Consider the following 13693-nt stretch of genomic DNA (forward strand, 5'->3'; position numbering starts at 1 on the left):
TTAATATTGGACAGAAGATATATGTTTGCAGCTGAAATCAGATTCATTTCTGTAGTTCTAGATTTTTGGTCTTAAGAGACAAATGTAAACTTGGTAGGTTCTGCAATTACTGTGAGGTTAAGGGTACGTTTGTTTGGGAAGTCCTAGATTCTGATTTGCCTCAGACAGCAGCTGGGAAAGATGACTTGCACGGATACTGGGAGATTATGTAACACTTTGGTTAATTAAATAATTAATTTGGTTAATTAAATGATTACATTTTTTCCCTCCAAGAATTTTTCACATGGATTGGAAAAGTTCCATCCTGATAGGAACAGTGTGACTTGGCTAGAAGCTCATACTAATGATGGTCTATACTGCACCAGATCCAGCTGCAGTGCACATTAAAAGAACAGTTGGGAAAACTGGGCTTTCTAACTAGTAGCCCCTAATAATGCAGAAGACAAAATACCTCTGCATGACCCTGTTATAAAGGGAAAACTGAACCAGAGATTCAGAGGGGAATATAGCAACAATAGCAACTATTCATTGACATATTACAGACTACTTGTCAATAAACACATTATCGACCATGTGCCATTTGCAACTCCCTCACTAGAGTAGATGTCCTGCAATCCATATAAGTAGTCCCAGCAGTAGAACGATAGGCGCTGGTTTTGTGTTGAAGAAAGGGGTTGGTAATTATTTTGGTTTCATTCAGAATGGATTTCTTTGGGTTGTTATTTTTTTTTGGGATCACAATTTGTAACCATAACGTAGAGGAGAGGGTGGCAAATCCCTGACAGTCTTATGTTTTTAATGTTTCTCATTTAATTTAAATGTTCTAACTTTATACATTTACTTACATCAAAAAAAAAAAAAAAAAAAAAAAAAAAACTATGCAAAAGCTTCTTACTTATCAAGAGTTCAAGAGGTAGCAAAAGTGACCAGTTCATCACATCCTTCCATCTTACGTTACTACATACGCAGCCAAAACAGGCTGACAGACACACACGCACACGCACGCACAGGAGTACCGAGTCGGTGACAAGTCACCATGAACAGCAATATGGTTAGAACCCTCTTTTCTTACAGATAGGCTAGAGCTAGGAGCCAGTCTGTCATCAAAGTAGATTTTCTTATCCTATTTTTTGGAGGTGTGTGGGTTGAAGATATTGATAACCTCCTACCATTCCTAACACTTTTTGAGTCATGTAAGCAGGACATTGTGCACTGTAACAAAGAACTGGGAGCCCTCTGAAGAAGAGAATGAGTTACCATGTTTTAGGTCCTGAGCTCATCTTTACACAGAAAGCTCAATAATGTAAAATTGAGTAGTGAAAGCAAGAATCCTAACCCACCACCCCAAATATTAATCTTAAACTTCCAGTTCAAAAATTCACAGATTCAAAATGTAATTCAAACAAGTCTCCCACAGCCCAGTACTGAGACACGTACCTATTATGGACAGGAACAACAAACAAAAAAAGATAAAAAGAAAAGAGGGAGGCAAAAAAAAAATAAAAAAAATACATGAGAGAGGAGCTCCCTCCCACTGGCTCACTTGGGTGCAACTGTTGGGCAAAAGTTAGTTTCCAGTCTGTGGAGAAAAGAGCCTTCAGAAGGAAGTAAGATACCAAGAAGGAACATGCAAAGAATTCACAGCCATGGGTTACCAAGTGCCCCAGAAAAGTGCCAGCGCGCCTTCAGCCATCTATACATTGGTGTAAGAAAGGGGCAACTTGGCATGATGCTATTCAGATGCCCACAGTGGTAACCAGGAGAGGGAGTTGTGAGGTTTCCTTGGTTTTCATTCATGGATACAACTAGGAGGCCAGCACCTCTTAAGGCTGGACAGATGTAGACAGGTTCAGGATGTAGAAAGGTGTGGACGCAGCAGGGTACTTAATATCATACTTTTAGCAACCCTACACCAAAAAGCCCCCTACCCAACACACTTTCAAACCCAAATGTAAGCATGGCTGTATGTACCAGGGTGCCTCCTCGAACAAAACATAGTAATTTCCAAAAGCTTCATGCCAGAACATTACAGCCAATTCTAAGCAAGAGGGCCCTTGAAGTCTTTGTGTTGGTCCTGAGGGCAAAGAGGTGAAGAATGATGGAGATCTAATTTTCTCTTCATTCATTGGAGGTGACACGTAATAGGCTTCCACTGTACCATAACTTGAAATGTTGTTGCAGTTCGTTACTCGTTAAAGCTCAGGGGAGAGTTTATGTCCCCTTTCTACCATCTTTGATGCAACATAACTGGAAAACAGGTACCCTTAAAGCAGCAAGCCTTCAGGAAGGTAAATTGGTTTGTGTGTGTTTGTGTGCACAAGAGAAGCACATTCTTAGGGTGTCACGAGAGTCTTTGGTTTAGGATGGGGAGGTGTGCATACGCAGGTGACTTATCAGATTGCGCTGCTGAGTAAATTTCCCCCCGCAGAGCTGACATTCATAGGGCTTTTCCCCTGAGTGGACACGCATGTGCTCGGTCAGTCGATATTGCCTGGTAAAGCGCATCCCACATTCTTCACAAGCAAAGGGTTTGAGGCCCAAGTGGCTCCTCATATGGCGGGTCATGGTTCCTCGTTGTGTGAACATCTTGCCACAGATATTACATGGGAAGGGACGGGTCAGCCAGTGCGTTTTCTCGTGCTGTCGAAGGGTGGCTGGGTCTTTGTAGCTCCTCTCACACACTGAGCACTTGAATGGCCGAGATTCATTAGGAAAGGTTGTGTTGGGAGTGGACAGATCCTCTGCTTCTTCCTTACAGTAGGAATCCTCCTCTTTGATATATAGCTCCTCTTCAGTGTGCGTTTCCACATGGGCATTCAGTTGCTCAGAATTAGGAAACCCCTTTCCACAGGGGATACAGACATACAGGTTGTCGCCAAATGGCACAGTCTCAAATCCATCTTGTCTGTAAACATAGTTGGCACTAGGATGCTCACTCTCATTCTCACTATGTCCACTCTCCTCACTGTTGTCTTTGCCATTTTCCACCTCTTCCTTACACTGGAAACTCTGCTCAGAAGTGTAGCCTCCAATAGAATTTCTCTCCTTTGACATAGGCCCAACAATAACTCCATTGGGCATAGGTTCTCCTTCATTTGGAGACGTTTCCCCCTCTTTCCTATCCCACTCTTTTTTACGGGAGTTGTGGCGGAGATTTTTCTTTGGCCCGGATTCAGAGTGGTTCTCCTCTACTTCCATTGGTTCGCTGTCTCTTTTTTGGAGGGCAGAATCTTCGTATGAGGCACTATTGGCTAGAGATGCCGAGGCAGATTTTGGACTGCCTGTATGACCGTCTGCTTGTACATTCTCTTCTTGTGCAGGTAGGGACGGGCTTTTCTTAGAAAGGTCAAGACCTAGCTCATGATCACTCCCATTAATGCTGTTATTGAGGCTGCTATTGCTCCCTGTACCTCGACTTAAAGGGTGGCTATTTTCCTGCTTGGGGTTGCTAATAAACACATCTTCTTCTTGCCCTGCAGCTTTGGACAACTCATTTGAGTTGGAGCCTTTGTTGCCATCCAAGGACCCAGAAAATCGCATGTGAGCAAGAGGGGGATTGGAGAGCCTGTGACTTCTCCCAACACGGCCTATGCTGGGAATTCCAAGCTTTCCAACAAATGGCTTCCCAGCTCTCTTCAACTTCTTCCGGCAAAGAGTCGCCAAGTCATGGAGCTGGAGGTAGCTTGCTGCAGTGAGAAGAGCGCTAAAGTTCTGCTCTCCTGGCTGGTCGGATGTCAAAAGTTTACCTGTGTAGATAAAGTCCAAAATCTGGCGGAAAACAGCTGGATTAACCATATCTGTATCGAGATTGATTAAATTGTCATGAAGAACAAGAGACTTAAAGTACATGCTGCTGGCGGCAAGGATGTTCTTGTGAGCTCGGAACAGGGCATTTTCCACCACAATGATGACATCACATAAGAAACCTTTGGCTCGTTGCTGATTCAGCTGAAGCAGCAGTTGTTTGGCATGGTTTGGCAGATCCATTTCCCCCTTTTCATTCAATGTGCTCTGCCTGTGGAAAATAAACATAAATTAGCAAAGTTACACTCATCAACTGCAAAGTTATCAAATTCCATTAAAAGGGAATGATTAATAATGAGCAAAAAGTATTGAATAGGTTTGTAAATAATAGATTTGAACTTGACTATATTTCAGTTAATGGGTCATATCCAATTAGAAGCGATAAGCCGCGTTTGTGTGAAAAGTTTTCACAGATGCCAACTTCTCTTAGAAAATGCGTATTGTGCAATCCTATTGTCACGGTTTTTGCACGTGCGAATTCTCCATAGACAAAAAGCAGCTAAAACTTTTCACCATCTCAGCAGGTGAAAAGTTGTGCAAAACCCCTATTTTTGGCTAAAAATGCTGGGCTTTGGTTCAGAATCCCTTGGACACTCCCCTAATTACAAAGTAGGCAAAAATTATTTTTCAATCAGCTTTATTTGGCCAATAATGACATGTCATTGTTTGGGTGAAAAAGTAAAAAAAAAAAAAGTGTCGGAAAATGTTTTTTTTAGTAGTGGATAGGTATTTTGGGGGGCTGTAAGTATGAGACGTGTTGTAAACATTGCAGGTAGCAGTGTATTTCTAACATTTTTAAAAATTGCCCTAAAATTACACGACAATATACTTACACCCATTTTAATGTACCCCCAATTCAAATACAGCATTTATTTTGGCCAAAAAAAAACAACTTGCTGTCATCTTTCCACTGTTATAGCAAAATGCATATAGCAGCCATTTGACTCAAAATACTTGTATTAGGAAAACAATATAGAAGTATATTAGTGGCCCTATGTCAGTTTGCCCTTTTATAGGCTACTGACAGATTTCCCCATTTTCTGCTGTACTTTTCGGCAGTTACAACACGGACAGTTTTCGGGGCGAATGCCGCATTGAGTCTTTTGGATAGTGCGAAAAATGGGAGTGCGCATAGGCAAAGGACGTGAAATTATCACACCGAAAACCCCGAAGTCTGCGAAAACTTCACACGTTAAAGTTCTCACATTATCGCAGCTAATTGGATATGGACCAATCACTCTCAAGTACGTTTGATATTACCCTGCCTGAAATATAAATTTCTGATTTAACAATATATTACAGGGTAATCAAACATTTTTAACTTTCTCAGAAATGCAATTTTTATTTTTAACGCAAGTCCATGATAATATTTAATACCTAAAGCTAGTGGCTGTACTATGCAAATTAAGAGTAATACTGTATTCTAGTAGTGTCCAAAGAATCCCAGTGTGTTTTAACGAAAGGTGTCAGAAAAAAAAAAAAAAGTTTTATCATGGTGACTAAAATCCCATGCAAGACATAAAAATATGCCCACACTGTTTAAGAAAATATATTAAAAACAGAAGAATAACCAACTAGTGAATAATTCAACTTCAAGCAATAGAGTATTTCACGCCAACCAGCAGATACAGCCCTGGTATTAAAATTAAAAAAAAACTACACCAACAACAAAATTACAGTTTATAAAAAAATATATCATCTTCATAACAAAAAAGCAAAAACGTCAGGCACCAGGACAATAGTGATCCAGCTGCAGTGGCATCCCCGGGCTCCTCAGTAACATGCCCACACAGGCGACTAGAGGTACATGCAGCACAAACCTGGAAAGCGCTGTGAAGGACAATGAAACTACATATGGATCAGGTGGTTTATTAGACAATTTCATAGAGGGTGAGAAAAGAACAGTGGGGATCATTGTTCCCCACTAGCAGCGTGTTCAGGTTACCCTGGATAGGCTTATATTCAAACTAGTTTTCAAAAAAAGGTAAATTTTAATGGTTACTACATTGTCTAATATACTGCTTGATCAATGTGCGATTTCCTTGTCATTTACAGCACCTTCCAGATTTATAATGAGAATTACATTTGTTCGTTTCCATTCCCACTATCACTTTGAATGTGACCTACATGATTCCAACTTGATTTAAGTCAAAGATCTGCTGCCACAGCAAATTAACCCTTTTGCTGCAAATCATTAGCAGCAGAGACCATTACCTATGTGAATGATAATTAAGGATGACAAACGGCTAGAGACCTGCCATGGACCTAGGGCACACATGTTCTGCAAACACCTTCATACAAATGCAGGAGATAAAAACGTAATCAATGGTGCATTTATCTGTGGAAGTAATTTACTAAAAAGCCACCCCCTTTCTTCCATGATTCCACAATGTGTTCCAGTGTGTGCTGCATAGTTCTAACACAATCCTGGCTGGATACACTGCCTCACACTACAATGTGTTCTGCATTATCACAAGCAATGCAAAGAACAAGGAGGAGGAAACTGTGCTTTTATACTGCAAGCCACATAAGTCAGAAATGCACAAACACGGCCCAAGCTACAGCAAAAACTACTTAGAGTCAAGCAAAGTTCAGCTGACAAGGTTCGCAGTCAATTTAAACCATATGCAAAGGCTTGCCTGCGGGGCCCAGAGAGAGAGGGAGCAAGCAAGAGACAGAACTGAGGAGAGTGGAGACGGAGAAAGTATAGGACAGAAATAGTATACAGAGAAATAGATCAACTGAATCTCAAAAGCAGTTTCTGGAAATGTAGAACACATGGGGAAGACAACAGACTAAAAAGGTGGAAATGAAAGCTAGAGAGAAAAGCCAAACAGATCACAGGCAGGCAGAGAGAATGAAGCAGTGGTTATAACCTGACGATGTCTTTAGCAGAAACAAACTATGTGGATCTACAGGGAGAGAACTACTGCTCACTGAACAGTCTCATTACAAAAGCCAACAAGTCAGCTGTTTACATGTTACAATCCCTGAGAGACTTTATGCTGCAAAAAAAAAAAAAAAAATGATTTGAAACAAAATCACTGTTTAAAACTATCTACTAAGGAAAAAATAAAATAAAAGATAAAATAGGGCCCAGGTTTTTTTTTTTTTTTGGGGGGGGGGGGGGGGGGGATCTACAGCTCCCAAATCACCTAGGTCACAAAACAAGCTTCTAGGTCACATAAATAACTGCAGCATTGAAAGCAGTGTATCATATTACTGCACAGCACAGACGGTGTAATGGTTCGCAGTACTGCCTCACAGCACTGAGGTCGTGGGTTGGATTCCTGCTACGGCACTGTGTGGAGTTTGTATATTCTCCCTGTGCTTACTCCCTAGTGTGTAAGTGTGTGCGTGTACAAGTGGTAGGGAATATAGATTGTAAGCTCCACTGGACTGATGTGAATGGACAAATATTCTCTGTAAAGCGCTGCGGAATGCGTGTGCGCTATATAAATAACTGGTAATAAACAGCGAGAGAGAGAGAGAGAACATTGATGTATCTCAGATCATTTGCATTCATGGTGAGGGTATTAGGTGTTATAAACTGTGTCGGGAGGACATGTCCATGGAAATAAGAGGCAGCAGTTGGACAGTCTTAACGTGATCATGGATGCAATGAATAAAATGAAAGTAGCCACAAGGTGCATGCAGCAGGTTAGTAAAAGGGACTCACACAGGAAAGGTACATAAAGCAAGAGGACATCTCCCTTATACAGTAACCAGCACATAGACTAATCCATGCAGTGAAATCATTTAAGTATCAGATCAACTGAATATCATGCTGCACCTTACACTGTTCAGCTAATAAAGCCCAATATGCAGCCTTCTGCCATATGCTCCATTGTCCATTCAAGTGCTGCTTCCCATTTTGTTTGTATGAGGTGGAGGGACACATCTCCTCCCTCCTCTCCAGATTTATCTAGGTTTTCTTTTTTTGGTGGTGGTGGTCAGGAGGGGAGTGGGGGGAGGTGGAGGAAAGGCTGGAGTGGGGTACATTCAGGTTTGTCTGTGGGTTTGGGAGGGTGGCATATATTTGAAAGGAAGGAGCTCAAATGAAAACATACAAAATAAAATACACAACCAATTTGCTGGTTTATGGTTCTTTTTTCTTTTTTTGAAAGTGTGGAAGAGTGAAAAGGACACGCAGAAGAGAGAAGTGGAAAATAAACCACCACCTTTTCTTTTCCCCTTCCTCAGAAAGGCAGCTGGCACAGGCGGGCACTGCGTAGCAAGGAGACTGGACAAAAGAGACCACACAGACTCTGGAAAATGTGTGCTGCGCACAGAAGTGCAGGCTGCCAGGCTCAGCAGGAAGCAGAGGACTGATCCTATAGCAGGACAGGAGGGGGGACTTTGAGGTAACACAGCCAAGCAATATGTTACACTAGCATTTCTTAATAATTGACCAGTTCCTAACTGTAGGAACCAAGCCGCTGTTCAAATAAAAAAAAAATAGCTCTCAAAAATATACGTATATATATTTGAATACCCAAATTACCATCCTATTTGACAGTTCAGATTAATGGTATTATACCGGAGTCTTACATTTCTCATTCTGTTATATTCATGTATTAGTACAGATCTGGATGACTGAAGTAACAAAACCACTGTACAAGAACAACCACATTAAGGTGCCTACACACTAGATGACTCACAAACGATGCAATGTCCTCGGCACTCCCGGACATACGATAGAGTATAAAACAGCGAAATGTGACATACGACCTAACAATATATCTTGCGCCATTAACCATTTCCAAATGGTTAGGTCGTGCACAATATATCGTTTGCAGTCCAAAATCCCTGACGGTCTTAAGAGATCTGCCCAAATTTAAATAACGGGCTGTACTATCTAGACACAGCCACAGATGCATGCACAGAGAGCAGTGTTTAAAAATGTATTAAAGTGTAAAAAATAAATAAAAAAGATCTGACTGCATGTAGGGAAATTCTGAGGATATGACAAACGACCCGGGGGACCGTGCATAGTTATCGTTGCGTCGGAATCGGCCAAATCGTGCAAAATATAGTCTAGTGTGTAGGCACCTTTTTACCGGCCAGATCAGCAAATATCAGAGATCGGCCCGATAATTACATATGTGTGTACCTAGCTTTACAGGACTTAAATGATCTGCTGCTAATGTCTAGGTGCCAGATAGCACAGGACACTTCCAGTATTGTAGAGATCATGCCTCGATGGGGACCTACACAATATTAAGCAGGTGGTTTTTATGTAATGGCTGATCAGTGTGTGTGCGTACACATTTATATACATAGACACACACAAACATACAAGTCACGCAGATGCCTGTACTTACATCGCAATTATATGCACAATATGAGGTGCAACAGGTGGCCAAGCTACTTCTTGCTGTGCAACCTTACTGGGCATTACAAGGCCACATAAACCAGAATATAACTAATTGCGGGTCACTTCCACGTCTGAAAACAGGAAGTGCTTGCCAGTGATGTCACTTCCGATGGCAGGCCATGCGGTTTTTTACTGATTGCCTGATGGGCACCGGTATAAGAGGAGGGTAAGTGCCTAAGGGGAGGTTTAACTGATTCCTGTTTGGTGTGGACAGTGTCCCGAAGAAGGCCAGACTTTGGCCGAAACATTGACTGCACTGTGATGTAACACTTGTGGGTAATAAATTCTGTTTGGGGAGAGGGAGAGAAGGATCAAGCACCTGTATTATCTTTTTTTTTATAAGTTTGAAAATAAAAATAATAAAATATGTATTATTATTATTATTGTGTCAATAAATGACAGTTGTCAGATATTGTGTGTTTGTGTGGTAGCCTAACTATATCAAAATATAAAGTACTCAAAATGAGGTGTACCATACTGTATCAAATCGCAGATTTGTAAAAGTTAGCTTATAATAATGTTAACCGTAAGTGAACTAGGTGCGCTGTGACACCCCAGCAAGATTTAAACTCCTTTAAAACTTTTTAAAAAATATAGTGCGCAAATTCCTGTTTCATTTAGCTGGAGTTGCGATGTTGCCAGTTTGCATAGGGATGGCGGTATAGTGCAGCGAGTACACGTGCGTAAAGTGCATGTGGGCATCTTATACCCCACCTGGTTCTGCATAAAATATTTTGTTTTTTATTACTTGTGATACATATTTTAATATTTTTACTGTTTTATGCTTGGTTTTAGGAACAGATTTTGAAAAGGTATTCTCAACTTCGGGATAAAGACATATGCAGCACTTTTTCTAAAAAGTTGTTATTAGAAGACTTATAGGGCCAGGGTACACCCTATTCTATGGTTGATAAGAATGAATAGTACAGTACACTGTACAATAGTACACATGATCAGTACCAGTGTATTGTGGATACTTAAGCTGGGTAAACATAATGCCGATCACTCAGCAGATCAGATAAAAGCTCCGATCCTCAGAGCAAATAGTCGATCAGTGTGTACCCCGCACACACTGATCTATTTCTAGCTCCCGCTGTACGTTCTTCAATGGATCAGGAGGTCAGGCATCTTAAATATTTAAGCTGGGCACACACCTATACAATCATCAGGCTGATCACCCGATAACTGTATAGGTGTGTATGCAGGAGCATTAGCCAATAACCAGCTTAAATCGCTCTTGCAAACAGGAGAACAAATCTTATGTGCTGTTTAATATTTAAGATGCCCAACCTCCCAGATCCATTGAAGAACATGCACATTGAGCTAGAAATAGCTCGATGTGTATGAGAGATCGGAGTGTTTATCTGATCTGCCAAGTGATCGGCATTATCTGTACCCGGCTTAAACTGCACATAAGTTGTGACTTCCTGATCTGACCATTTGCAGGAGCATTTTAAGCAGTTTAATCGGCTAGCCTTCCTGGATACACACCTATACAATTAAAATCGGGCCGATCAGACTATATCAGGCGATTGGCCCGATGATTGTATAGGTGTGTATCCAGGAAGGCTAGCCGATTAAACTGCTTAAAACGCTCCTATTTAATGATATAAAAGGAGATCATTGAACATCTGTGCTATGTTGTCAGAAAAGTCTGTACTTTTCTCTGAGTGCCTCAGTAGTGAACAGGGAATGAGGGTTCTATTACTGATGGCAGAGATAAAGCCTCTTCGCCTGTGAAGAAAATGGCAAACAGAGTACATCCTGTTGTAAGAATGCAATCAGGGTACAGTTTAGCCTGGCTGCGGTATTAGTGTTCTCCATGTCTGGTGTTCAAGGTTGTCAGCCCTGATGCCAAATACCTATGATCCTATTGATTATGTTACTTTGGGATCTCCCCCCAACCCAGTGACATAACTGGAATATGGAAGCAGCTAATTGCCATTGCGCAGTACAGTTGCATAATGACAGAGCAGCGAAAGACCCATTAGTTCAAGGAAATTACAAGAGGCAACTAATCTCATCAAGATCATTGATAGTGGTGGTTGTTGATCAAGGTAATAGTCTGTCAATGCAAGCAATTTTTCCCGTAGACCATGGAGGGGGTACAGTAAAATTATTCTATTAATAAAAAAAAGATTTTAACCATGAGGGTTTCAAGAATAAAAAGAGAAGTGCCAGGTGCATATGCAAACAGATGCCCTCGTACCTATTAGCAGCAGCTGAAGAATAGGACATAACTGTAAAGCTGGGAACACACTAGGTCGACGACCCATCATCCTATCTGATGAGTGGTAAGTGTAAAAACACTTGTAATCGTGCACCCAGCTCAACTGTCTGGCCACAGAACTGCCATGACTTGACCATTGTAGCTGTAGCAGTTGAAGGATAGTAAGGGGGAGGAGGGGGTAATTAAATGTGGAAGAGAAGTAGGTCTTTTCTCAAACCAGAGATAACAGGGGGTGGAGCACACCATCCAACCTTCCACAGCTTGTGGTCCCAGTTGTAGTGTAGCAAAATTAGGGTATGGGTTCCTGGAGAGGCAGGCCATAGGTTTAAGGCCTCTTAAAAGCAGCATACAAACTTACCAGACTGGCCATCCCACCGACTCAGCTATACACACACTTACCAATCGGCCACTCATTTGTCTGGCCAGACATCACAACTGGGCGGGCAGTGATGCAGTTATATCGGCAGTGATGCAGGGCCAACCTGATATGTCTGTGAATGACATCGTTCACAGACCTATCGTATGTATGCACTTCGCGAGAGGTCACTTATCGGCTGTACGAGCAACATATTGCATAGTGTGTACAAAGCATTCGACTTCTCCAGGACTATACACGGTTGACCTTCCAGCTTAGTTTGTCATGTGTCAGACAATTCAATGCATCTTTATTTTCTTGTAACATATTAAACAGATTTAAAACTTAGATTTATTTTTAGGATTACAAATGTATCTACAATATGTAAATATAACGCACATTAGAGATTATATTTTGGAATACTGGGTAAGTAGTAAAGCCGAACACTACATTTCCCTCTACGCTCTTCATTTACTGTGGAGTTGCCTACTTAAAGCATTATTTGTAATTGCAGATGAAGCAATGGTTATTCAATAAAAAGTAATGTTCTTTGTAACATATGGGGGGAAAAAATATATTTTTTTCAGGTATAAAACAAATACAAATGGATAAAGCTTATTTTCTCATTGCTTTCCACCCTATATCAGTTGCAACACAAGTACGTGTATCAGCATTTAAACTTTACCTTCACTGTACCTTCCAGACCTAAATCAGAATTTATTATATTGGACAATAGACAACAGTGCGCTTGGATAATATCAGCATTACCCAATTGTACATAACCAGCAACAGGTATTGGTTTTGATCATGAAGGCAGATCACAGCTTCGATTTCTTGATAAAAGCATGTATGCAGAAAAGGTGCCTTTTTCTAGTCACATTTTACCTGCTCATTTTAGTGAAAATAAAAAAAACAAAAAAAACGTCCCGTTTACAGGAGCACGGTGGTTCTGCTTTATTTGTTAGAAAGAGATAGAAACAAGTATTCTGGCAATAAAGTAGTTAATCTCCATTCCAGGCACACCCTGGCAGGCAGTTCACAGAACGGAGGAGGTGGGGGTAGTATTGCCCTCGGGCACAAGGTGCGCCTCTAATCTATCAATATGGGCTCAGAATGCAGGTGAGAGGGATGAGTATTAACGGATAATATCTAAATAATTCTCTAATTCCCCATATATCTTAGTCAGACATGGAATAAAAAAATCTGGGGGTCCAGGAAGAATTTTAGGTGATTTATAGAGCGCAGAAAAAGTAAGGACTGCCATGTACTGGTCTAAACAGCACCTGTTAACTCTCCTGACCACTATCTCATGCAGAGGATATACTCATCTGGTCCTAGTAAAAATGATCTTTGTACAGTTGAGCATGTGTAACCACACACAGAAACTTACACCCAATTAAACAAGCTAGTGTATGTTACATGGTACAAAAGGCTAGGTGTTTGATCTTCGTAAAAGCCTGTTAACAACAACAACTTTTAAAATGTTTCAGTGCATTATTAATAGTTATAAAAAGGAACATAAGGGGAAAAATTAAACATAAGTATTCGATTCACTCGAATAGCAGTTCAATAACCACATTACAAAAAAAAAAAAAGCAGATTGCCCTGAAGAGCTTACAGTTTTCTCTTGCTTTAGCGTAGTCTGAAGCAAAGAGAAAAAAAACCACCACATGTCAAATAACGACTGTACTAGGAAGTCACTATTAGAATTTCAAGTGTTGGGTTTCAGTCTATCTGGAGTTAAATCTATGCCACAGAGGCAATTACACAGAGGCTTTACACAAAGGTGTCCAGGTGGGTATCTAGGAGCATTGCTTTGTATCTGTAAAACGTATCCCCTCCCCCTAACCACCACCTCTCACCCTCTAACTTGCCCAGCAGGCGTCTCAGGCTCTGTGGAATGCAGACCAGCCCCAGGCACCATCTC

At 41.0% G+C, this 13693-nt stretch overlaps 1 protein-coding gene across 1 annotated transcript; it reads right to left on the reverse strand.

The window, feature by feature from the left end:
- Window positions 1–892: 892 nt before the first annotated feature.
- On the reverse strand, window positions 893–4011 carry LOC148439558 (hypermethylated in cancer 2 protein-like). The gene has a single exon (XM_088464592.1). It carries the CDS (start codon window positions 3985–3987, stop codon window positions 2359–2361), a length of 1629 nt encoding a protein of 542 aa, XP_088320718.1. The 5' UTR covers window positions 3988–4011; the 3' UTR covers window positions 893–2358.
- Window positions 4012–13693: the final 9682 nt, after the last annotated feature.

Source organism: Taudactylus pleione, unplaced genomic scaffold (assembly GCF_031769625.1).
Source record: "Taudactylus pleione unplaced genomic scaffold, aTauple2 ptg001707l, whole genome shotgun sequence".
Lineage (NCBI taxonomy): Eukaryota > Metazoa > Chordata > Amphibia > Anura > Myobatrachidae > Taudactylus > Taudactylus pleione.